Raw genomic sequence first — 27783 nt, 5'->3', positions numbered from 1 at the left:
TATAGCAGAGAATGGGCATCACAGGCTGCATGTGCAACTTTCTAACCTTAAAAAATAGCACACATTACCCTTATAATCCATAATACGTTACAACAATACATCTAATCAATGAAAAACCAATTCATGATAACATGACAGCAGATATGAATGTAAGATAAATGTTACAAGTAATAACAAACAAATCGACCATTAGGAAACAATAGTTCACCCAGCGCTCCTTTTCGTCTACTGCTTTACACTTGTAAGGAGACCACAGTTACCAAAAACACAGAGCCGGATTAACCCAAGGTCTAACTGGGCTACAGCACAGGGGCCTCGGGCATCCAGGGGGCCCTAGACAGTGCTCAGCAACATTATTAATCGGGGCGGGGGTGCCCCCGGCCTGATCAATACTGCTGAGCATTGTCACAGCAGTCCATCCGCGGCACTCAGTTATCTCCTTACTGAGGAGATCTCGTGAGTCTCACTCTCACGAGATCTCCTCAGTATGGAGCATACAGCGCGCTGCGGAAGGACTACTGTTGCAGGAGGAGAACAGAAAAAGGTAGTGCTTGGGGAAGGACGGCGGGCGTTTCACAAGTGGATATCGGGGGGCTCACAGGGAAATGGTGGTCCCCTCAGCCCAGGGGCCTTTATTGCCTTAATCCGGCCCTGCCTAAACAATAGCATAATACCAAGAAAATTACATTGTAAGTATAGTCGCTTGCTAGGACACACTCTGAAAGACAAGTAGTGATATAATTGTGTACTGGAAATGTCCCCAATAATAAGATATAGTTCAAAATTGATTCATATGATCGCAGCCTTTAGTTCTTTCAATGGAGTAAGGATCTTCTCTTTGGCTCCACAAGTTTTGTTTCTCTTACTGTAAATATGAACATCTAAAGGCAAAAACAAATCTGGCAATTCATCGTGGCTTCTGGGTGACCAGATTTTCAACCAGCTTTTCAAAGTTAAGTGTTAGGCTAGGTGCACACTGAAGAATTTTCTAACAGACGTGTTATCTACAATGATTTTACTAACTGAAGGTCCGATCGCTTGGGTGATTCATGTGCACAAACAGATACGATTTACCTTCAGGTCTGTGCTTTTCATTTGGCCCTCTAGTTGTTTAGAGAATGACAGCAGAATAGTCATTCATTCATTCCTGTCACACTGATTAAAACTGCCTTGTTATAGCTATCCACATGTCCTTACGTATTTTGTTAGCTTCTGTCTCATAATGAGCAAACAAAGTATTCCATCTACAGCACTCTATACACTTAGTCACCAGGACAGGTTCATTGCCGGCATCGGCTGAAAAGACTGTGACTCTGCAAACTCTATGGAGATTGGGAGTGCATACCCACCGCATGATCAGGTGTTTGGAACGAGATTACTAAACAGTATGACCAACTAAATGAAACTACAATTGGCACTTTGGGGTGACTGTCGTTTATCTTCTGATTATACACTCTAAAGTGACATGTGGCCGAGTGATTGTTTATCGGGTGATTGGCCCGATAATCGGCTGAAAAACTCCCAGTGTGTACCTAGCCTAAGGCTTTAACAGGCACAGCAAAAGAGGATTTCATCAGTCTGTTTTTAGTTTGATGATTGAGAATGCCTGTGTAACGAAAAATGGACAACAGCTTTGTAGTACACTGATGCTTAATAGGGCCTGCCTAAAAATAGATTTTCTTTATCACGTAAGCAGGAATTGCGCAGTGCTTTCCCGCAGAGGATGGAGGGAGATCATGTGGTCCAGACAGTGTTAGCTGCTCCAGGCAAAGAATAAGACCAACTTCAGTCTTATTCTTTGTTTTATGACCCTCTGAGCTTCACTCGCTGTCCTAGCGTTCTTTTAACTGGGTCCAGGGGTTAAAGTCAGTGGTTCATAATGCACAGTGTAAGAGCTGGGGCAAAAGGTGCATAATGGAGAAAAAGAGAGCGAAAGGCTTTGAGGACATCATGCGGCCCCTTGCAGTAAGCATGTGAGTTACATAACACAAATGCGTTAAAGTGGTCATGCTTCCAACCTGTGACAGGTTGCCATACACATTCCTGCATTGGCAACCATTTTCATGTCTGCACCATGACAGAGGAAGGCGACGTCTGAAAAGGTGATTAAGAGAACTGGTAAAGATAACTTTGTAGAAAAAGTTAAAAAAAAACAAAAACGTTCCCTCCCAAATCTCATAAAACAAAAAAAAAGGAATATACTCTTTAATTGAAGCACATTTACATTTAAAAGAAAATTCTTGTTTTTTTTAAATGTCTGTATTTATAATAAAAATCTAAGAATATAAGCAAACAAAATAATTTATTCTGACTTAAAATGTGTAGGATGTTTAGGAAGATGGAGTTTTAAAATTGGTGTTTAATGTACTAAAGTAGCACCCTCCACCCCACTCATAACTTTTCCCTTAATGTGTAATGATTTTGTGTGTGTTTGGGTTCAATGTAGTTTTGCAAGAAGTATGAATCACAAACCTGTTACTACATGAAGTTAGATTCGTACTGTGTGATCAAGATGCTAGTGCTCTTACTACACCATGAAAATCCAAAGGGATTACTTTTTCTGTCGTTCTTGAACTCAACTGGATTTCCTGGATAAAATAGGCTGGATTAGTCGCTGATACCCGTAAATCTGCTATCTTGCTACACACAAAATTAAAAAGCGATCCAATAATCAGCAGATGTCTTTGGATATGAAAGTTGAGGACATATGCCATCCAATTAGACCAGAAGAAGTAATGTTAATTTACCATGATTGGTAATATAACCAGTAAAAATCACACTTAAATGTATATAATAACATTGTGCAAATCGTAGTGATAAACTTGTTTTAATGCTATGTCTTTATGATGAGCCATGTATGTGGAATTTTTCACCCCGAGCACAAGTATGTAAACTATTCATCTGCCGGGGTGCTTTAAGCCACGTAGCTAGTGACCACATTACTCAGTTGAGTTTATGATCAAAACTTTCACTTATTGTATCGATTTCCTTCTCGTCCTCATTCCCTGCATCATGCCTCCACCCCCCTCGCTTCCCTTGTCTGTAATGACATCAAGCTAGAGAGAATTTCCTTTTCCACATAGTTCTTCATAATTAAATTTCCAGGGCCTGTATGTCACCTGCAGCTGCCGTTTCATTGTTGGCTGCTCTAGGCTTGGCAACAGTCTCGAGCTGAGCCATGTCTCTTCAATAGACCAACAGCTTTTGCTGCAGAATGGTATAATCCACAGTGGATAGCTATGCAGTGACTCACGTGGACTTTCAGTGTACAACCAAGCAGCCCTTTATATAGATCCCTTTTAGATCTTAACCACCTGATTATTGCAGCAAGCCGGATCACGCCAGCGTCAAGCCTTCCTTTTTGTATCTGGTATCAGAGCTATTGTCTGGTAGGGCTTTTATATCCTGATCTCACTTAACCCTTTATACACTCCAAGTGGCTTTAATCTTGATTCTGACGTTTTACAAATATACACACCTTTTCCATAGAAGTTTGTTGAACACTAAAGTGTTCTGTAACGGATTTGAAATAAAATGATCAAGTATGTTTATACTTCATGTTGCAATGTACATTAAGCTTTTCTATTTATAAGTCACAATATTAAAGAGCACGTTGACTACAGTTTATGAGCTTGGCAACTTCATCCAGGTTTCTTATGAATGTTTGTTTTTCTTGGGTCATGTTGCAAGCTAAAATGTTTAGCTGTTCCTCAAGAAAGAATTTGTGAAAACAGGGGTACATAATGATTTTACTATGTGAAGCTGATTGCAAATATTAGGATGGCTGTGTCTTTCTAATGAATCTCTACTAAAAGCAGCATACATGTTTTATGTACTGTGTAACATTTTATACTACTTTACTTTTAACATGCATATTGTCTCCTTTTTAGGATAGAAGCATATACATATAGATGGGGCTATTTTACTTTTAAGCAGAAAATTACCAGCTGTCAGTTTTCTAGTATCTTGGTGTTGGGTTTTTTCTGCGTGCTTATTGTCTAACACACAATTTTACACCTGCTTGACCAGTGTTCCACTCCAGTGCTTTTCTTAATTATGGACCAGAGGTTGAATGCTTATGTGAATAAGCCCTTTGAAGGAAATTACCAAATTATCCTAGTGGTGATAATGAAAGCTATTTTGAATGTTGCAAAAATCTGCTTCCTCCTTGAGTGGACACGTTTTCAGAGGGAGGGGTAAAAACAAGCAAAGTTTACAGATGATTGTATGGAGTGTTTCGTACATCCTTGCACAATGCTGAAATTTAGTTTGAGATGTGGAAAGGGGCAGTGTAATGGATATGCAATGATTTCAGCTATCCAAATATTTATTAACACAAACAAGTAGTGTTTTTTCTTTTATCATCTCTCTAACTTTTGATGGGGGGAAAAATTTGGTTGGAGTTAAATGTGCACTACTACAAGGACAGTATGTTTATACATACTGTGCTGAATAAGCTGACTATCAGTGTCGGGGTGAGAACTGATGGAACTTAAGGCTGGTTATCTGATTGTATATGACGTGCAGTGGTAACCAGTGTTTGCACTTTTTTTTTGTTGGGGAGTCTCCTCTTGCATTCATTTGTTGACCATTGGAACCAGTAGACTTCATCCCTGATTACATGCTTCTACTATTGTTAAAAGAAAAAAAAAAATTGTGAAAATTTAATTTTAGCTTCAATTGGTAAAGACCCTAATTCAGAAATCTCAGTATGTTCCTCATCTATCCATGTATGAAATGGGGGGAAAGATGGATTGTGGGTAAAATATTATTTGGCTTTAAAATAAATGTATTTTTTTTTAACTGTTCTATTTGTTTTCGACTACAATACTGAAAGCAATATCAAATACCAGAGACCAGAACAGCAATAGTTGTACAAATAGGTTGACAAGCAGATAAACAAACAACCTGATAAATTTGACTTTATGGAATAATACAGAAGGAGGAACATGATTTTCTTAGGGAACGGGTTGAGGAGGTCAGAGCCAGGACCCCTGGCAGCTCCAGAATTATTAAGGAGGGGAGGACAAATTCTTGCAACAACGGAAAGCTAAGTTAAACCCTTGTAGGTGTATGGTTAATTGTAAATCCAAATTCTTAATTAGAGTCCGGGGGGGGGGGGGGGGGGGGGGGGGGGGGTATATATAACTTTTTGTATTTTTGTCATTACATTTAAAATAAAAATAAAGAAACCAATGGGAGCCTGAAAATAAATCCTACTTTGCCATGTAAAAAGCCACTGAATAAGATTTCCATGCAATAGCCACCACTGTTTATATACATCTTAAATGGATACTTATTGAGCTTTATTTTTTTAACTATGCTGATACCTATATGTGATGGTTCATGCATAAGCATTGTGCTCCCAGCATGCTGAGTTTTTGGTGAGAACACATATTTTACCCATGATCACCATCAGTGATTCCTGTGGCCAGCTTGTTTTACTTGCGTTCTCTACACAGCCACAGGTGTCCTTTTATTGTAGGTGTCTGTGTCGTGTTGCACATTTTTTTATTTGCTGCATGACTGCTGGGCACACAGGGTAGACATGCAACCTGCAACAAAAACAATCTTTGTTTTTTTGTTTTTTATTAACTCATTTTTTTTTTTTTGTATTGTCTCCAACTTTTATCATTGAAAATTATATACTGGTATAACGTTGTGAAAAATTGGAGCTACACGTGTCTGCTAAAAGTGTGGTGTTGCTGCATATTATCTTTTTCAAAGCTAGTATTAGAAGACAAACAATTACATTCAAATCCTGTCCATATCATATTATGGCAGTGTGAACTGTACTGGGGTTTTAAATTTAAAGAAAGTCCCATCCTTGTTTATAAAAACTCCCTGGAAGTTAAAATAATTGCTTTGTGGCACACTTCTTTTAGATTTATAAACTGAGCAGTGTGGCTTGGAGATGTGTTGAAAGAGAATTGCGACCTCGCCGTGTCCCGATGAACCTGCCAGCCATGCTACATATATTCTAGGTCATTTACCATGTCATTCTGCTTGGTGGAAAAGAGCACAGACACAAGATATGAGAGTCCCTACTGACATCTCGGGCTGCTAAGTGTGCTGTTCCCATGACATCCCGGCAGGTCAGGTTCTGGTCGTTGCTAAACCAATGAATTATAGCTGGGGGAGGAGGTAGCAAGAGGAACTTGAAAGGTGCAGAGGATTGAGCAGAACAGATCGTACAATCTCAAAGCACACACTGGAATTGCCCCCTACAACTTTAGAACATCCAGTGTGTGTGCTTCTGTGTGTGTGTGTTTTGGTTTGCATAGTGCGCTAAATTGTTTTGTATATGAACTATCTATGGCATGTTTGGCATATTGGTAATGTGTTTTAGTCAATGCAACTGACAATAAATCTACAAAGCAGATGACACTGCAGCATAGGTAGTCTCTACTATTGCCAGAGCTATTCTTCATGTAGCACCACTAACCTAAATATTTAGGTTAGATACAACAGCCATGTCTGTCTGGCTGTTGACTGGGGCTGTAGGAAGCTAGTGTATGAATTTTACCCAACGCTTGCTGTTGACTTTTTTTTTTTCTAACCTTTTATATAGTTTAGCTAATTTAATGTATAAATATTATTTAGTATTAGTGGTGTAATTTATTAGTATAATGCAGTCCTGAAAAGAGATAAGTCAAAGCTGCAGGAAGCAGTGGTGTTCTTTTTCTCTGTCAGCAGCCAACCTGTGTGAACTAGTCCTATCTCTTGAGCCTCTAACACTTCCACAGTGAGCGACTATTTATATTTATACTGTGCACGCAACAGTGTGCTTAAGAACATAAGTGATACTGGTGACAATAAAATATATATATCGGACATTTGCATTTTCTATACCAGCTTGTGTGGCTTTTGTGTTTTGTGTTCATGCCCTTTTTGAATTGTCCAGAGAGAGTAGGAAAATAGTGTTTTCTGTGTGGGTTTCCTCTTCCATATAACCATGCTGAACTTGTGGTTTATCATGGCTGGAGCTTTTCTTAGTCACTTCCTTCATACACGTAAATATAGTTTAGTTGCCAATTTGCAACTTATGACACTGTTCCTAAATCTTGTGTAACCTTTAGTACTTTCAGTGTCTAGAAGACCGTTCCAGAATGGCTGCACTAAAAATCTCAGATAATTTTGTATTGTGTACATGTTTTGCATGGGAATTGTGACAAACTATTTCGCACAGCATATCTGAAGAGTGTGAGACTGTAAGAGGAGGATGTGAGATACGTCCAGATATAATACTATCTGGTGGTACACATCTCTTTGAAGTTATATGCACTTGAGGCTGCTTCTGTTTTGCTGTAATATGACAGATTAAAACGTTTCTTGGAGCAAGAGGAAAACATAAATTTGCTAGGCAAATAGGTGTTTTTTGTTTTGTTTTCTCCCCCCCCCCTACTGAATTTGCTGTGATGGTCTCCCTGCCGTTTCAATAATAAATGACTCTTGAGAAACCTGAGACTTGACTGGGATGAATTTACTAAAAAAAAACAGTGGACATAGCATATATGCTGTGTTGTATTTGCTCTTTTCTTTTTTTTTTTTTTTTGGGTGCTGTCACATTGTGTGGTGGAGGAGTTAGAGCATCACACTACTAAACTTACAGGTTCACTCTTGGAAGAAGACCTCTATAAAACATGTATCTTGATCTCAAGCTTGGCAGAAATGTTTTTACAATCTTGTAGTTTCATTTTGTGCCAAGTAATTGTACAACAAAATTTAGTCCAGCTTAGGTGTGTCAGTGAACATAATGTGTTCTGCAGACTCCCAGCGGCAGGCTGGGATGGAGGGCACGTATGTATTTGCCCCCCGGGCCGGCCCCATAGTAGGCTACCTTGGGCTGGGACACCTGCATTTTTATTTATTTTTTCCCTTTGAAATGATCCTAATAGACTGCCAAATTGAGTCTTGCCAGCCCCGCTTCCCTCACCCAGGTTAAAATTCTTTTTAATAGATTTGGGTAGGCAACACCCTAGAGCATGGAATCTAAATTGGTGTATCAGGGCACATAATTGGGCCAAGCTGTAAGTCTTTTTAAGGTAACCGTAGAAATTGAATATGCAATGGTGATCACATGCCACTTATATATTTTGTGGAATCGAAATGAAACAGCTAGAATTTGTATTTTTCATTAATATGGTTTTATTTCAATAATATTAACAAGACCAGTATGATGGCATGTTGGGAAACCTCTGCCTCAAAGGTTCTAAAGTTAGTATATGCCAATATGATGCATACATGCAATTAAGTCATGTGTTTGAGCACATGATTGGAAGAGGGAGTTACTTTGGTGCACTAATTAGAAATGTTTTAGCTTTGATTCAGAAAACTATATGATTGTCACGTTTGTTATGGATAAATGTCAACTATTTTTATTGGCATTTTCTAATGTGATTCATTTTATCTATCTTGCTCATCATGCTCTGAACATGAGTCTGAACACGATATGTGCAGAGTTGGGGTGGAGTATAAACAGATTAATTGTTATGAAATTGGCAAAATGTATCTTTGTTTCTAAGTGTCTGGAAAGCCACGTTCATCTAGAAATCAGCTCTTGGTGGCTTCTAAACAAAGCGCTAAGAGACCCTCTACACGTCTTTGTAAGATGGTATACTGAAAGGTAGTACCACAAGTCACTTTTATTAGTCACATACTGTTACATAGTATACTATATTGCAAATGTTATGGAATATCCCTCACCATTATAAACCGCAAAATATTCCTCTAACAGTTCTTGCACCAGAGGCTAATCACGACATATACTGATAGCTAGACAATTGCCAACTGGCTTGATATAAGACAAAAACATCAATTTGACAAAACATAGCACACCTGTCATGCAATATTATACAACCAACTCCCCTCCTAAGCAACTTTAACTAAAGAGATCGGAAAGATTGCATGCTTATTAAATACACAAATACATTGTTTTGGGTATTGTATTTATAATTAGCATTAGGTCGCTATCTTGAGTCAGTTACTTGCTAGGAAATAACAAATTATGGACTGTACTTGAAGCATTTAAAGCAGCATTTTATAATGTATATTCCTGTTTCAGCCATTATATGAAGTCAGTGGATTTTTTTAGTTCAGTTTAGCATATTTTGCAGCTCCCTGTGCAATTGTAGGGATAAAGCCAAAATAGCCCTTTTAAATAAACAAATTTATATTGGCTTAAAACTGCATTGCCACCTACTCGATAAATCTTGTGAACCTTTTTTTGAATGCTATTGCAGCATAAGATACAGATACATGACTAGTGTCAAAATGGATACAGTGCCATATGCATGCGTGACCCAAAAGTGGTAAATGATTGTCAATCTCAGAAATAATATACATAGTTTTGAAAACTAGATTTTTGGTGAGGTTGTAGCATTGCCTGAGCACACTGCTCTTATCTGTTCACTTTACATCAAATACGTGCTCTGTAGATGCCAATATTTTACCTAGTACTGTTTAGCTGGATCTAGATACATCAGCCTCCACCATAACTTGTCAACTGAATGTGGTTAGAATATATATATATATATGTATATATATATATATATATATATATATATATATATATATATATATATATATATATATATATATAAATGATTTACATATTAATATTTCTCATGGGGGAAGAGATGGTGAGAATACCATTCAAGAAACTTGGCATCAAGAATGTTAATGAGCTGTTGGCCATTATTGAAAAATAGAGACATTCCCTGGTACAATCTATAATACTTTGGGCTGCCCCTGGAAATTAGGTACCGTTGGCAACTACACGTGAACCCTGAAAGAGAATGAGAAGGGAAAATGTAAATTGCCTGGTGTAGTTTGCTGCAAGTGAATGGCCATAAAAACAAAACAAGGCTATTAAGTCTTATTATCCATATCTAAAATATGATGGTACATGACACTTGCAAACATTTTTTTTTATTGTTTTAGTTGTCTAATTCCCTTTAATGCTACTTGACCACTGGGCTATACTGTACTATATTTACACAATGGAACTATTGTGCTGAACATACACTGGTGTGCCTGTTTGGTTTTCCGCTTGATTTCCAAGTGGCCGAGTGTGCGTAGACAACACCTTCAATAAACAAAGTTTACTGCCACAGCAGCTGAGGTGTAGAGCCCTATCAGTAAAGCTGCCTCAGGTCTGATTCTTCACTTTTAGTGGGAGCATACTGATGGTACAATAGCTTACAATTATAGGCTATGAATGTAATGTCAGAGCACTGTCATTGTAAATTATATAACCGAGGAACACCTAGTAGGCACACTAATGAATTCTTTTTACTATTCCATAAGAAACTTTAGAGCTTGAAATGTAACTTTGTAATGTTATCAGTCATGAAACTGGTGATAAAGGCACTCATTTTCTTGATGAATGGACTTAGAGAGATTTTGCTGCTGGACATGTATGTGTGTGGGCAAATTGAGAATTTAATTTTGGAAGTAACCATGCAGAATAAAATCTGATATTACACACTGTGTCAAACTTGCAGAACAAGAGACATAGTATTTTTCAGAATAAGAGCAGGTAAACACTACATCCCGCATACAGAACAAGAAAAGTGCTACTCTGAAGCTGGTCCCATAAAAAGGTGCATGCAAAAGATGACTGAGGGACAACAAATTTTAAGGACTGTGCCTTTTAAATTGTAGACTCTTGGGGATATATTTACTAAACTGCGGGTTTGAAAAAGTGGAGATGTTGCCTATAGCAACCAATCAGATTCTAGCTGTCATTTTGTAGAATGCACTAAATAAATAACTAGAATCTGGTTGCTATAGGCAACATCTCCAGTTTTTCAAATCGGCACTTTAGTAAATGTACCCCTTGGTGGTTTAGATAGGAATCCTTAGCTAAACTTAATTAAAAGGGAGAAATCATTTTTCTAGGGTAATTATCTGCCCAATTTATTTGGAAGACTACTAATAATATACAAGCCCTGATTTGGCAAAAGTGCTTTGTTTGTGAAGTAATAATCAGAGACCTTTTATGCATTGGTGTGTGTGTGTGTATATGTGTGTATATGTGTGTGTGTGTGTGTGTGTGTGTGTGTGTGTATATATGTATATATATATATATATATATATATATATATATGTATATATATATGTATATATATATGTGTATATATATGTGTGTATATATATGTATATATATATATAATGTGTATGTATGTTTTATTGCGTACTTGAAAAGGTCTCTGCTGTATTTGGTAGGAGATCGACAAACTGGCTCCCACATATGTTTGAGCCTTTGTCTTGCGAAAGATTACACTGGCTGCCAAAATAAAAGCTGAGCTATGTGCAAATTATCCTTATGTATTTAAAGAGTACTGTGCATAACCTATAATTTGGGTTTGGTTTAGATTTCAGATTTGTAAGCCAGTGTTTTAGACACGGACTAACGTTAGTACTGTGGAGTGTCTCTGTTGTTGCTATTAAACACGTCTTTAGGGCAGGAGATGATGCTCATAGCATTCACAGCACTCTAACCCCTCTTGTTGAATGGGAATTTGTCAGCTGTCTGTGATGTATGAAGGTCAGAGGACAAGAGTATCAACCAAGTGTCTGGCTGCGTTCCAGCTGTATACAGTGATTATCAATCGGGGACAATTTTTAAGGGGCACATTTATCAATGTTTGGCAAAAATTAAAAATAGTTATCAATCCTTATCGCATGGATAAGGATTAAACTGTTTCTCAAATTTCTGAAAAACGGATCACAGAAACAGCAGTAACGATAAACTGCTGTTTCTGTGATAAAACATTATACTTACCCTGCCTCTTCGGAATGTGCCGTTTCCGGATCTCCTCCAGGTGTTCTTCGCTCCTCTTCAGACATTGCGCATGTGCAGTTCGAAGAACTGCACATGCGCAGAAATCTCTCCGCTTTGTCTCTACATCTATATTAGAGGAGAGCGAGCGGTGAGTGACAGGGAGGGATCATGTGATCCCTCCACACATGCGCTGTCCAGCTCTGCTCTTCGGAGCAGAGCTGATAGCACTGACATTATCATGACAAAAAACCTTTATTTCGGAACTTGTTAGATTGCGACTGGGAGCAGTCGCCATACTGTAGAATGGTGACTGCTCCCAAAAATGAAAAGGAATGCAAAGCAGCAGATATCCACGTCTTAAATATGCGGGGGACACAGAGGGACTTTTTTTTTAATGGTAAGTGTACGATAGTGCACTATCATTATTTGTTAAATATGCCCCTAAAGGAGATCAGCATGTAAAATATTCATATGGCAGCTGACTGGACAAGCTGCTTACACATCTGGGGTGTTATAGGAACTGAGAAGCTGGTAGGGTGAGAAAGGCAGGTGTGCCTGCCTAGTCAGTTGGAGGAGGGGGGGTATTTATTTTGGATGTACCATTAACATAGTCTGTAGCGCTTTGAATATAGCAATTTTTACCTGCTGTAGAAATACATTCGAATAGCTTAGAGCGGTGTTGACTAACCTGTGACACTCCAGGAGTTTTATGAAACTACAAGTCCCAGCATGCTTTGCAAATATATAGCAGCTTATTGCTGGAAGGGAATGCTGGGACTTGTAGTTTCACAACACCCAGAGTGTCACAGGTTAGCCAACACAGGCTTAGAGCTATGGACTAACTTCAGAAAATTTGTAGGAAAAGTGATGTAGTCAAGGGTGAGCTTAAGCTTTTCAGCCATGGGGCAAGTCTAATATTCTACCATTGTAGCTGAAGATCTTGCACATTCACTCATGACCTAGTGTGGGTTTGTTTTGTTGTAGATCTGTAGCAGATCAGAACTACAAACTTGCATAGTTGCCAACTTTTAAAACTAATTTCCTGGGCTACTTTTCTGCTGAAGTAAGTGCAATATGCAGAATACTGTCCCTGCTGTCCTTCAAGCACTACAGTTCCCATCAGGTCACTTTTTCTTGGCATTTGTTCATCAACAAACATTACCTTACAAAGCAGGGAGTAAGAATAGCATCTAGCATTCAGAAAGAACATTTTAGTGTGCATTCTGTGGATATTGAAAATACTCACATTTCCAAGCGCAAATCTTCTAAAACACTGTGGAAATTAGGGAACATTGGCAAACTATGTACTAGCACTTTAAACATAATCAGGACAGTTAGGCTGGGTGCACACTACAGAGTTTTCCGACCAATGTGTTATCTAAAACATTTGTATCAGCGACTAAAAAAAGTCACAATCCGCATGCAGATTCATGTGTTTATACAATATACATTATTTAAAAGTTTTTCCCTCAGATTTGTGCACTTCAACTATCATAACCAACAGCTGAAAAGATCTTGGGCCTTAGTCATTAAGGAAAGTAAGGCAAAAAAGAGTAAATGTTCTCCGGGACAAACCATGTTACAATGCAAGGGGTGCAAATTAGTTTATTGTTTTGTACATGAGTTAAATATTGGCTGTTTTTTCATCTAGCACACAATTACTTGATAGCTTTATTTTTACACTGAAATTTAAAGTTGATCTCTGGACATGCCCTATGCCAACTACAAATCTGTTGCCACATTTTAAATTTACCTCCCTCTCCAATGCAACATGATTTTGCCCAGGTACAAACTTACTTCTTTTTTTATGCTTTGCTCTCCTTAATGACTCTGTAAAATCTTTGGAGATCCTGCTCGTGAGTGTATACACAATGCAGGATTGGAGGGACATTGTTCCATAGCTGAATGAGATTTATAGTTCGGCTGAACAATCAAATCAAACGAAGGTGTGTGCTTTGGGACGATATCGGGGCAAATGGTCGTTTGTTGTTTGATCCAATGCGCTGCTGAAAACGTGAAGTTTAGAGTCATGATTATATCAGCCGATGGTTGACGGATGAAGATCACATATCTGAGGGTAAATGAATCAGCATGCTGATCGTGCCTTTTTTTTTCTCCCCCCAGTCGTTGGGAAAATCGATGTAGATAACACATTGGTCGGAAAATTCTGTAGTGTACCCAGCCTAAAACAGAAATGATAAAGATTAAAAGATAGTAATAAACAATAGCGCTATCACCAACAACAGTTGGTGGGCATATCGGCCTATCTGTTGATGTTTAAGGTTTTACATGTAGGGAATGGATTCTTAGGGATATTAGGCAGCATTCACTATGGAGCGCTAGAGGAAAGATTATACTTTTCAGTTGTTTTCTTTTCATTTGTACCTTATATTTCTCAAGAGTTGATGAAGACACCCAATTTAGTTATTCCTCAACCCTACATATTGACACCAGTTTATTCAGTGGTCACTAAGTTCTTTCCAGTGCCTCCTAAGCAGAGCTCTGTAAACATATGGCCTCTCTAGGCCTATATTATATGCAGAGTACTAAACATAATGATTTGGTAGACAAAACTCAAATCACAAGTAAACGTTATGTAAGTATGTGTTTTATATATGAATATTTCAGAGAACTGTAACACAGTCCATAATGCATAGACAGACTTTACCTACTAAATATCTCTTGTTTAGATTTTATGTATATAGTATAAACTTAAATATCACGATCTAGATTTCTGTTTAAAATACACTGTATGCTGTTGTCAGCAACACTATTTACCTGTATTTAGTTTCATTACCTTGCTGCACTGCTCAGTAAGTACATGGCTTCAAGCAAGCAGGTGTTTGCCTACTACGCTCTGCAGTTACTAAGGAGGTCCCATGGGCACTTGCAGCTTTCATCACCTCCTGCCCCTCCCCGGATGAAAGATAACACTCTCTTTTTATAAAATTCAAAGAAGCTAACTTCCAAACTGACCTTGAGGGCATTTTAGAAAAGTGGGCGTGCTTGTGTGTGTGTGTGCGATGCACACCATGTCGTCTTCGTACTAGTCAACGAGCTGCCAGAGGGACAGATGTTGCCAATTTCAAATATACAGAGGGGAAGGCAAATATTGCTAAGCAACCATTTACTTGAGAGAGCATTTTTAGGAGCGCAGCCAAGGGAGTTATGCCTGGGAGCTCAGCGAGCCTTCTCATGGCCCTGCCTGTGCGAGGGAAGAGATTAAAAGTTCTTTCCTGTGAAAGCTACCGTGGAGCCGCCAGGAGAAAGCAGGCTAACCTGTTGACACTGATTAGGACTGACAAGTGGGCTGATGTGGAGACCAAGAAAGCGTTTGGCCATGTAGGAGGGAAGTGAGACATGTTCACAGAGGTAAGATCTCTTTTCTGGGTGTTCAGCTGTCAGCATCTGCTACAAGGTACATACAGAAGGTGATTGGATTTCAACATAAGGATCCCCTTTCCACAGCTCTAAGTTACTGTAAACAGAGATGGCTGTTGTTTTGGTTTGCTGCTCGGGGTCAAACATATGCTAATAATCTCCAGAAAAGGCCCAAAAGACATATTCATGAGGAAAATTAGTCTGTATGCTGTCCTGTCACTGCACAGGTAACTGGTATAGAGCTGGTTAGATGTGCTATTGTTTTGTGTGTGCGAGAAAATAAATTTATGACAGAGCTTCTACCTGAAGTGTTTTGTGTTGTGCACGGACCATAAGTTTTGTGTGTCAGAGTGTTCATTTTCTACATATACACCGATATTGTGCCTAGCTTTACATATGTAGTTGTGTATGCTAATGGAGATCTACGTGTGTTTGTGCATGTGTATATATAATGATAGATATATATTTATATCTTGCATGACACATTTGCTTTTTGTAGGGCAAATCCACAGAGAATTCAGCGAGTCCCTCTTAAAATAATCTCTAGGGTAGTACTGAAAGCAATTAGCAACATGTGTTGCAGAATGTCTTTCACTTGCTGTTCCACTGTGCTTACACTGTGAGGTGGATTCACCTGTATTGTAGTATTTCTCACTTCACCAAAAGCAGGCTGTTGTAGTGAATACTTTCTTGTGCAAAGAAATTGGAGACATTTAGAGGTGGTTACGTCTGCTTCTTAATTGCTTGGAATTACTGCAGGATTGCTAGTCATGTTGGATATTATATGTATACAGAGAAAGGAAATTCACATCAATATTGCTGACTTTAACAAATGGTTTGTGAACCAGAGCATGCTGGGAGTTGTAGTTTAGGAACCACAGACTGCATAATGCCAAACTAGACATTTAAGTGTAGGGTGATGACATGAAGGGAATTGCTAACTAAAAGGGTAGAAGGAATTTATACTGGGTATGTGAAGACTTTTTTTTCCCCCTACATCATTAGTTTAAGGCTTTTTAAACCTTTTTATCTAAATAAAGAGGCACAGCTAAAATAATGCTAAATGATTCTGATCAGAAATGTAAGCCAAAAACAGGATTTGTTGGAAGAAGTTATTCAGAGATGCCACGGTAATAAAATCACTGTGTGCAATCACATTGGGAACTGTTTTGACAATGTACTATATAGCAGTCTGGTTGGGTTATTGATGCTACCACGTCAATCTCTGAACAGCATGTGACAAGACCACACCCCCATGCATTTCACGGAGGCAAACACAAACCTGTTTCCATGGGAAGAACTGTAGCCTCATCCCCAAGAGCGTTATACTCTTCTGGGAATTGATGCGACCGCTATGTGAACGAAGACGATATGTAATCTCCTACTAATGCCTCAAGTCAGGAGGACCTATAAAAATGAGTGCAATGCACACCTGTGTAAAAATTCTGACAATATTGTTATTATACGTGATAAGACAGGATCCCTGGTACAATGGCAGTGATGTAAAAAAGCAATCTCTAGGTGATATAGAGTGTTTGCATTTTTAATAGTTTTGCTAAAGATCCTAACCATTTTTGTTATGAAAATTGCAGAATGATGCCTTGCTAAATTTTGTGGGCTCACAAAATTTGGGTAGTTTTACCATTTGATCTTGCAGGCTATATTTGATATTGACTGTACTCCCATAACCATTGCAGCCTTTGTGGGATCTAAAATATTGAATAGCCAGTGTCATTGCCATGTCTTTAAAGCAGTATTTCCCAACCAATGTGTTTTCTGCATTTAACGGCCCTCACTAGACACTAGATTTGTGCCCTATTTGCCGAGATTGCCTAATGGTAGGTTGAAACACTTCAATCGAATGCTAACATTCTCGACTCTTCTTATAACACAAGTTGGTTGCACCGAAGGAAGTGCTTTTATGTCTTCATATTAAATTCTGAATCTGTTTTGTATTTTAGAAATAAATGGTGTACAATACCCTTCAGTAGTCTGTATGGGATCTCATCCAATTGCAGGATTTGAGAAGGAACATTTTAGCATCCTGGGCAGCTAAGATATTCCTAACACTTATGGGTTTTTTTGGGTTTTTTTATTGGCGCATGCAAGGCAATTGCTTCATCTATTAAGTTGACAGCTAAAAAAATCTAAATGTGAAAAGTAAATTTAACCATACTATTTTAGCCCACCATTGGTCTTTTCTTTTTAAGTTAAACTTATATGCATATAAGTATGGTGCATATTCTCCTGAGACCTCTTTCAAATGAGACCATCAGGCTTAAAATCAGGGGCTTACTGTGCGCCTAAGTATTATATTCCATTTAACATAAATATTAACATGTATTTTCCAAAATGTATTTGCTGGCTGGTTTGCAGTAAAACATTTTACTTTTATTTCACGAAAGATGGATGTTTAATGATTTAATTTAAAAACATGTCTGTAATTAGATATCATGAATCTGACAGGCGATCATATGATTTACTAGACTCTGAACACTATTTCACCCAAGGGAACACAACTTGAATAACTTGAATTGGGAGCATAATGTCTCAGCCCCAACCTCCTTCACCCCCCCCCTACCCCCCCTCTGTCATCCTCCCAGCGCTTCTTACTGGTTGGAGGCAAAGACAAAGGTGGGGTGATAGCCGAGGGGAAGTAGCGCTGCCCAGGTAAACTATTAAGCCTAATGGTTGTATTACCATTAAGCCTCTCCTGAGTCAATGGGGGAGTATGATACAAAAACAAACAATACAAAATGCTACGTTCTAAAGATAAACTTTTTTAACAAGTACATAAATATCCATGTCTTCCTTGGTGATAGGAGCACTTTAAAAAGGAGTGTTTTTGTTGTTTGTTTGGTTTTTTTTTACTTTCTCTTAACATCTAAGATACTGTTCTTGGTACTGACAAATATTTTGAAAACTTGTTTCTAGATAGTTTAGTACACTTCAAAAGAAACCCATCATAAATTTGTTGCCCTTTGTAGATTGTTGTCTTGTGAGGGCATTATAGTGTGTTTGCTGAATCTGCTGAGGTGACATCTGGCCTGGGTTATGTACTTAATCCTGGCAAGCATAGTGTTAGGCTGGGTACATACTACAGGCTTTTCAGATGATTATCAGGCCAATCACACGATAAATGGCCGGTCATCATCATCAACATTTTTATAGCGCTGCAGCGCTTTACAATTGGGAACAAACAGTGATAAAACAATACTGGGTAATACATAGAGGTAAGAGGGCCCTGCTCGCAAGTTTACAATCTATGGGACAACAGGAATTTGATACATAAGGGTACGTGCTACATAATATTGCCCAGCCAGAATGCAGAGGTAAAAAATATTGAGTGGGCTGTATGATCATTAACACAAAAATGTTGGTCAGAGGGTTGTTGTCTTGTGTTAGCTGTGTAGAGGGTGGTAATAGGGTAACCTAGGGAGATTAAGAGCGTAGTAGAGGAATGTTATAAACTTGTCTGAAGAGGTGGGTTTTCAGAGAACGCTTGCAGGTTTGAAGGCTAGAGGAAAGTCTTGTGGTGCGAGGGAGGAAATTCCACAAAGTGGGTGCAGCCCGAAAAAAGTCCTGTAACCGGGAGTGGGAGGATGTGATGAGCGTGGAAGAGAGACGCAGATCTTGTGCAGAACGGAGGTGTTTAGTTGGGAGGTATTTTGATACAAGTGAGGAAATGTATATCGGTGCAATTTTGTTGACGCTATCACATTGGTGTGTACGCTACAACGATGAGCGATTATCGTTCTAAAGTGTGTATCTAGCTTAAGTTTTGCATTCTGCAGTAACATTAGCAAACACCTTTTGGCATGGGCAGTGATAAGTTTACGACACTTTGAATTTTAGTTATATTTTAACTATTTTATATTTTAATTTTAACTGTACTATTCATCGTTGACACTTCTCTTCAATTGAAGCCACTGTAGTGTTGCATTGTGCTTTTGATCATTGTCCTATTGAAAGACAATCTTCATTCCCACTTAGAGCTTTTTTTTGCAGCAGATAATTCAGAATTTGTCTGTAACGTGAATCATTGATCTTACCATCAGTCCGAAAAAGCTCGTCAGTCCTCATGGCTGAAAAGCATAGCCATAACATTGTGCCATTACCAGGGATGACTATCTATGATTGGTGCTCTGTGCTTGATTTGCATTCTATATGCCTCCTAGTACTCTGACTAAAAAGTTCCACTTTAATCTCGTCACACCAAAAGATTTTCTGCATTATCTTCTGTGTCCTGTTTTGCAAAGGAAATAATTTGTTTTGGGGGTTTTTTTCAGCCAGCTCTATTTTGTTTTTGCTATGTGTCTATTTTTATAATATTCTACTCAACATAAAAATATCAATATATGTGTATTCCTAAAGGTATTTGCTAGCTGATTGGCATAAAAATATAATATTTTCATTCCACGAAAAGGATGTAAACATTCAATGTAAAAACAGGTTTTTTGGGTTTTTTTTTTATAATTAGTCTTCATGAGTTTGTGGATCTCGTGACCATGAGGGCTTAGAACCCTTACTAATTCATTTAGAGAACATTAGAGTCTGTAGGCTAAAAACCTATGATTACATAACTTGAATAGGAAGAGCTATGTTTCTTACCACTTCTGTGTCGGTCCTCCCAGAACTTCTTACTGTTGGAAGCACAGACAATGAGGTGTGATAGGAGGGCTAAATAGCTCTGACCAGGTAAGCTATTAAGCATAATGATTGGGTTACAATTAAGCATCTCTCCTGATTTAATGGGGTAGAGGCTAGTAGTGTGTTTGTGTATTTTTATTTTTTTTAGAACATGTTCTCCTTACAAATGTAATTTAAAAAAAAAAAAGCCTGTTTTTATATAGCTCTCATTAGTGACAAATAATTTTAAACTTTCTCTCGAGTTTTGGGTAAATTAAAAAAAAAAAAAAAAAACATTCACTTAAGTATGTTGTCCTTGTAGACTCTTTGTGGTCTTGCGGGGGCAGTATTTGTGTGTCTGCTGAAAGTGCTTGAGGTGACATCTTGCAGCTGTAGTTCTTTGCCCCTTTTTTGTTAAATAGCCTGGAGACCGTCAACCCATGTACATCACAGGCACTTCTGTAGCTTTTCATTGCACACTGTCTTGCAGCAGCTTCTGTAAGAAGTGTCTTTCACATCTTTACCATGCATTGATGGTAAACCTGATGTACTTCAAGGGCTGTATGTTCGGCCCCCAACCTTCAAAAGGGCACCTGATTAAAAAAAAAGTAGGTGAAAATGACTGTGGCATGCCCACAATACTCACTCTTACATACCACTCCAAAATTCCACCACATGGCACTCAGAACTTGCACTTTCACCAAAATGCAGCCAGAAGCGCTTGGATCCCACATGTATTCTATTTCAAGGGAGAATTGGACATAGAATTCAATACTTTGTATTGCCAAAATATCTTTGTTCATTTTTTCTATTTCAAATTCGGAACTTGCAGGAACAGAATGTGAGATGTATTAGGGGCTGACTATCATTTAAGGCACTATGTACCCCCATTCGGAAAAAAGGCTCCTAAAGTGGAGTAGCTTAAGGATTTGGTTCCATATATAACTTCCTTTCCCAAATTAGCATTCCATAAAATAGCACACTAGGCTGACCACTTTGGAATGCTCACCCATTTGGCTTTTAAGACTAGTCTAAAAGACCAGTCTAAAGACACGTAGCGCAAACTGGTTGTTCTGGGGTAGCAATGTCTCTGCAGCAGGACTTCTCATTGTAGCCCTGTAGAATGAGGGAGGACACTGAAAAGCACTAAAGCTATTTTATTTATTAAATACGGCCCCTTTCCATTTGCAAAAACTGCAGCCACTCTTACTTTTTTACACTCGCTAGAGAAACCTACATGCAAGACAATAATAAAATACTACACCACTGTGAAGGTCTCCTATAGTCTTGGTGGAAATGTAAATATAACCTTGTGTATTGTGGAAACAGCCCAAAAAAGATAATTTTGCACTTTGCCCTGAAGGTGAATCAACAGAGCTTGGAACAAAACAAACCAGTTTATCACCTTTGTTACCGTATTCAACATGTTAAAGGCCCAGCACTTGAAAGCACAATTCCTGTCTATTTACTGTCAGATTTAGTCCCTTATCTCTATTTAAACCATTTCCTTTAATTTTTAAAGATTGATGCAAGACAGCTTCCTTGTTTAGCATGTTACAAGGGGGTGGAACGTTCTTTCCAGTGAGCACAGTGTAAGTTTTGAATTTCTCACTCAGATAATAGATACGCAATAGCCTATGTATATCATGCATATCTAGTTGTGTTTTATCCTCAGTGACTCTATTTTGCTCTCATAAAGTGGCCTATTTGCCATTTTCCACAATGTTGTCCTGTCAACGCAGCGAGGCAATTTACTAATAGCCATATAGGGACTGTACTGACTCTGTCATTATCATTAAACGGTGCAGGGGAGAGCAGTAAGGCTGCCGGAGAGGGTTCCGATTGTGCCAATGCAATCTTATATCTTCTGCATAAGACTTTTGTTAAATTATCCCTTTACTTAAAGTTGGCTAAATCATGCAGAAAACGACGTTTAGTTCTTGATAAATTAGCCCCTAAAACTCTTTCATAAGGAATTATGTGACCTCAATGTGTAGGTTTGTTTTCTTTGTCAATTTGACCACACATCTTAACACTTGGGAGCGATTCACTTATCCACAAGGATTCGTATTTGTCATGCGCACTGTATTTATGCACAAAAATTGGCAATTGCAGTAATGTGTTTGCAAATTTTTCTGACACCTCAATTTAATTGTGAGCAAAAAATGTTCATTATCAAAACGTCACACGGAAGCATAATGCGTGAGGCTGTCACAGCAACTTGCAGCTCATTGAATCAGCCCCATGATCCTTGAGTTGAGGGACAGAATCATTGTACATTATGGCCACACAAGTCCAATTGCCTTTCAAGTGGTTAGACCACTTCATCATCATCATCATCATCATTTATTTATATAGCGCCAACATATTCCGTAGCGCTTTACAATTGGGACTTCTGAATTTATTGTGTCCAGATTGCTGTCATAATTGGAATATGCCCTTGTGGCGTTATTGGTTGTCGTCTTATCGCAGTTTGGTAACCTTCACAAAACTGTGTTGCTAGAATATGATCCTAACGACACTATAATATAGGGACAATTGCCAAATGTCGGCTGCGATATTGCAGCATTTGTGGCCACTTTAAGTTTGAAAGACCTATTGATCAGCGAGCAAGAAGTATTGTACTGAAAGCCTGTAGGTAACAAGTGGACATCGCCTCCACAGACTGTTCTCCCCCATTCAACGGAGTCCTGGTCAATGCATGAAATATGCACATGCTGTGTAAAACTATACTTTTTTGTAGTCTACATTTATACAGATGTGAGCAGAGGATGGAATAAAACATCAGTAATTACATGCAATTATCTGCAGATGTTCACAAAATCCCACTGGGCTTTCATGTTGAAAACATAGGCTTGCAAAAATATGTACACACACTGCAGCAGAAGGATTGTGAAATAAAACGCTCTACTGCTTTGTACTTTTATCTACCACTTCTTTGATCAAATTGATGCTTTACATAGGGAAACCTACATTCAAATGCAGTACAAATGTTGTATTAAGTTTCATTGTTAGTTTTTAAAATGTTAGGTGCACTTGAGCACCATTTGTATACTTTTTATATTAATGACAAAGAAACAATTCATGCAATTACCTTTTTTGGTGGAATGCACGTTTTGTAGTGTTTAAAAGTGTTGTATGAAGCTATTGTTTGTTACTCTGATTCAGCAGGCCATTTAAATGCTGATAAAAGCAATGTAGACTATAGGCTGACATTAATACATAAAAACACCATGCAAATTTTAACATGCTTTCATGCAAACTCCAATTACAATTTCTAAATCTGGTTTCCATTAAGAAGAAAAGTGATGATAGTAGTATGATAAAGATGCAAATGTATTGGTCAGTTTGCATTGAAGTTACACTAAATTAATTTTATTTTACTAAAATCTAAATGCTGTACTGTTCTACAGCATCAGTTTTCTCCATTTTTATGGTCCACTCAATAATGCTGTACTTGGATACAGGTCTCCTAAGTTGTGTTACTGAACTTGTTGAAAATGAAGTAAAAAGTGTTAATAGGGAGTAGAATATGTTTTCCCTTTATCTGCTGGAAATGATCACTTAGTCATAGAGTTCCTGTAAAACGGAGGGGATTTGTATTGATACACTGATTAGATAGAAGTAGATATGGTTTCAGGTCACCATGAAGGATCAGAAGGCACATTGTTTCTTACACTAGGTAAAGCACACGTTCTTCGGCTTTACTTACACTGAGTTTACTTTGGCTGGCGATTGTCATAATGGAGCCCAAACAGCCATTAAAACTACAATCTTAATTTCCTATTGACATATAACTTATCTCAGAAAGGAAATCTATTAATTTCACAATCATCTCTCCATTTTCCGCCTGTCTGAAAAGCATCAATGGCAGCCTATTTTGTGGGTGTTTGCACATTGGTCTATTCCGTAGAATTGTTTCAACATTTCTTTCCTTTTGTGGTTCAATGCACAACGGACATATACATATGAGTTAAATGAAGACTAAAACACTTGTAGGAAATTAAAAATATTAAACTTTTCAGTATGTATATTTCTATATAATATATATGTATATATTTCTATATAATATATATGTATATATTTTTTATAGATATGTATTTCTTTAGTGTAGTTATAAAACTGTGAAACTAATGAATGTTTATATTATGTGCCAAACCTCCAACTACATACATACAACGTTGTGTTGAATGTTTGTTTATATGTTAATTCCCCTCACAAACCCTATTCACACGATATCCATATTTTTTGCTTTTTTTTCTTTCTGCAGCTTACAATAATGTGGTTCAGATGTTTGTATTTGATGTAGGATGATGTGCATCCTCCATCCATGTAAATGCTGGTCAAAGTTTTTTGAAAGATTGTCAGCAAAGCTTTAAAAAGGGGTGGAGATGTTCAGTGCTGTGAAAGGGAGGCATATGATTGGTTGTGAGCTGCTCACAACTGAGCGTCCTTTGGATATATCTTGTACATCATTGTATATACACTTGATGCTGAATTTGCGCTATTGTTCTTTGTCAGTTCATTTAGGCAATGTCCTTCAATAGCCTTTAAGCTGTCTGATCGGCCCAGTGAAAGATTTGTACATTCGGTGTATCGTCTGTCCTGTTGGATATCTGATGTCTTCCCTTCAGATATAGATTGGAATAGAGTGTCTTTCTGTGCCCATACGCATACCGATTTGCTGGCTGTTTGAAAACTGCAAAATTGGCTGTCCAAACTGCAGTGTCTGCCCAAGCTTGGCCAAAGACTTATGCTTACAGACTTCATTCCTTTTGAAAAATTGCTGTATCTTGAATAAAGCTATATGTAAGATCTGTTTGTTTAGGATGGAGCAATCAACAATATTCACACTTTATATTTAGTTGTGCTTCATCCTTCTCCAAAACAATTGTTTGACAAGAAATTAATATATTTTACTGTCTAACAATAGTGTTTCCTTTTTTGCAGTGTGTTTCTCTTGCTCTGTGCTATGTGAGAGTGATGTTATAAAACCTAGGTTATATGTTTTGTGATATTTAAAACCAAGCATTAGAAAAATACTTTTAATAAAAAATATTTCTTCACTCACGTGTATATGAGACTGCATTGCAGATCATTTAGGAGTGTCACACCCCCATGTCAAGGTGTTTGAGTTAACATTTCTCTGTCCTTTAAATACTGTCTGTATTGTGTTTTTAAAACCTCATCTTTCTGGTTGCCTTTCCCATGTGATCTGTGTGTGTAAAATAGGACATCAGCTGGTAATCAACCTCATTAACTATTTCTATACAGTTCCTGATGGCATAATTCCCTGTGTCCCTCGAGGATATAGGTTCAGTCTAGATGCATGCTACATAATAGGTGTTCAAGCTTTTAGACTGCATTTGAATGTATTAAAATAGCAAGGCAGACTTATTTATTGTGGGGTTAGTCTGTTTTGTATAGTTGACTCTAGACTTTGAGCATGGAATTTTTTCCTCCTGTGTCTTTTTACCTTTTATACAATTTGACATTTTTATATTTGTTTATATTTTTGTTCTGGAAGATGATGCATCATTCTGTTGCAGTATATAAATAGTTCACCCTTTGAAATCATTGTGCAACCGTGCTTACTTTGTTTACAATAAAGCCCCTGACTACCTCAGACTTGTATATGCAGCAGTTTTGGAGTTGAAATAACAATCGCACTGCAGATTACACAGATGGCACCTTTCCCAATACCTACCTATGTATCGCTACCTGTAGGTTTACAGGCATTTCCAGTTGTATGATTAAAATAAAAGTTTTTATTTTGGTGGCATTTGAAAAAATTAACTTTTATTTATATTCTGTTTCAGACCTTCACCAATGAAGCCCATTGTGTTGAAGAAATTTTGAAGGTTTGTACAGTATTTTTACATGATTTTCATCGAAATGTGGTCATCATTTTGAGCCTGTACATTCAAAGTGTATATGGGTGGAGTCTGTATGTTTTTATGGGTTTCCTCTGAGTGCTCCGGTTCCTTCCACATTCCAAAGACTAGGTAGACTTGGTAGATTGGCTTCTGATCAAATTAACCCATGTGTCTCAGTATGCTAGGGAATATATCTTGTAATCTCCACTGGGACAGAGACTAATGTGAATGATTAAATATTCTCTGTAAAGCACTGCATAATATGTGGGCATTATATAAATAATTTAATAAACAGTTGCAAAAGAATAAGAGCATTTTAACTCTGTGGCTAAATGTTTTATATAACACATTTTACCTACATTTTAAAATGATTTAATAAGGGATTGGGGGAGGGGCATATATAGTTCTCTCTCCCTCTCGCCATATGTATATTTTACTATACCTCAGCATGAAGTACGTGGGTTCTGTGAAGGTTATCCTTTACCAACATATGTGTGATGAACACGTATAAAAACATATAAATATATTTACTTACTAATATTGGTGGTTTTAGGATTTGTCAACAGCTGTTCTGGAAAATTCTGACTGTGCGTTACTTGCCGCCTGGCAAAATACCCAGTGTCACTACATCATTTGGCCACAAAACAGGCAAAACCTTGTACCTCCTTAGGTTGGAGATCTTCAGTCTGCAGTATAACACTGCACTCTGATGCCAGGCATAAACATAAAATACACAAATGCCTAAAATGAATAATCAATATTTAAATCTGTGTAGATTTAAATAGATATATAAAACTATGACTTCTGTAGCATGGCAGGAACTATGACATTGCTTGTACACTTGTCATTTTGTTTGAGTGTAAGCTGTATTCCTCCGTAATTGTCCAGTTTGTCGACTGGATCCGTGTCTTCCGTAGACAGGAAGACTGACATGTCTTCGTTTTAAATGACGTCTTGTTTCATTATCATATTTTGTGAATAGATTGGGAAATAATACAATTTGTATTTTTTAGATTTAGCAGCCATTGAAATATTTTACAGTTAGGTGTTCGGTGTTTACATTTATCTTCTCAAGAGACTGGCAGGTGATTGTAAACATTCTAAGCATTGAGGATAATATACAGCAATGCTTTCTGATGAATACCTACTGTACATGACATATTACCAGCATCCTGCTGTACATATGCTATGGTAGAATAGCCTGGTTGCTCCTTAGGAACAATCAGGCGCGGGCTGGCAAATTTCAGCCCGGGGGGGGGCGCACAGGCGGCCGCATCATGTGACACGCGATGCGACCGCCGGTAATAATCAGATAATATTGCATCCCCTGCCCTCCCCCCGGCCCAGCCCGCCCCTGGGTATAATTACATAATTGCACACTTGCCCCATGCCATCCGTATGTGATTATTCTTGCTTACAGAACATTGGAATTGCAGTAACCTGAAGTGATAAAGCTGTATATTAAACACACACTTATTTAGTTTGACTCACTTTATTGCAATTTAACACCTGGAAGCAGACCATTGTTCACCAGGTGATATATATGCATGTGTATGATTAATGTACTGTTCTCTGATATAAATCGGTTTATACGCTTTTATAAAGAATGAAGTTACTTCTCACAATGCTTAGACACTATATAAATCACTTACACTGTTTTTGATTCTTGCAGGAAATGACCCATTCATGGCCTCCACCATTAACAGCCATCCACACACCAAGCACAGCTGAACCTTCCAAGTTTGCTTTCCCCACTAAGGTTTGTTCTCCATTCGTGAATGTGTATGAAGTGGTATTTGGGAAATTGTTCAGTCGCCCTTTATTTTTAAATGTTCATAGATATTTTTAGTTTATATGCAAAAGTGTTGGTCTAATTTCTTGTTTTACTGAATATCTGAAAAGTTAATACAAACTCTACAGGGTGAACGCATATGATATGTGCAAGATACATTTGTGAAAACGCAGCGCACCGAACACTAGTAAAAAAGCGAGTGGATATGGGGACATTAGAAACATTGGGTCCTAAGGTTTTGCAGTGCATGCAGGAAGAACTGAGAGCCTGAAGATATCTGTATGGAAGAAGGGGGAAATGCATAAGGAATAGAAAGA

The 27783-nt window shown here is 37.9% G+C and overlaps 1 protein-coding gene across 3 annotated transcripts in view; it reads left to right on the top strand.

The window, feature by feature from the left end:
- AFF1 (ALF transcription elongation factor 1) overlaps nucleotides 1–27783 on the top strand; it is a 94517-nt gene that overhangs the window by 36209 nt on the left and 30525 nt on the right. For 2 of the 3 annotated variants that reach the window (XM_075202952.1, XM_075202943.1), the window contains exons 4-5: nucleotides 25618–25659; nucleotides 27347–27433. In XM_075202952.1, coding sequence (XP_075059053.1) covers nucleotides 25618–25659; nucleotides 27347–27433 — 129 coding nt within the window. Of the gene's footprint in view, nucleotides 1–14823; nucleotides 15161–25617; nucleotides 25660–27346; nucleotides 27434–27783 lie in introns of those variants that run through there. The other variant, XM_075202961.1, reaches the window with a different exon arrangement.

Source organism: Mixophyes fleayi, chromosome 1, assembly GCF_038048845.1.
Source record: "Mixophyes fleayi isolate aMixFle1 chromosome 1, aMixFle1.hap1, whole genome shotgun sequence".
Classification (NCBI taxonomy): Eukaryota; Metazoa; Chordata; class Amphibia; order Anura; family Limnodynastidae; genus Mixophyes; species Mixophyes fleayi.
The sequence above is the reverse complement of the archived record's forward strand: the minus strand, read 5'-3'. Positions and strand labels throughout refer to the sequence as shown.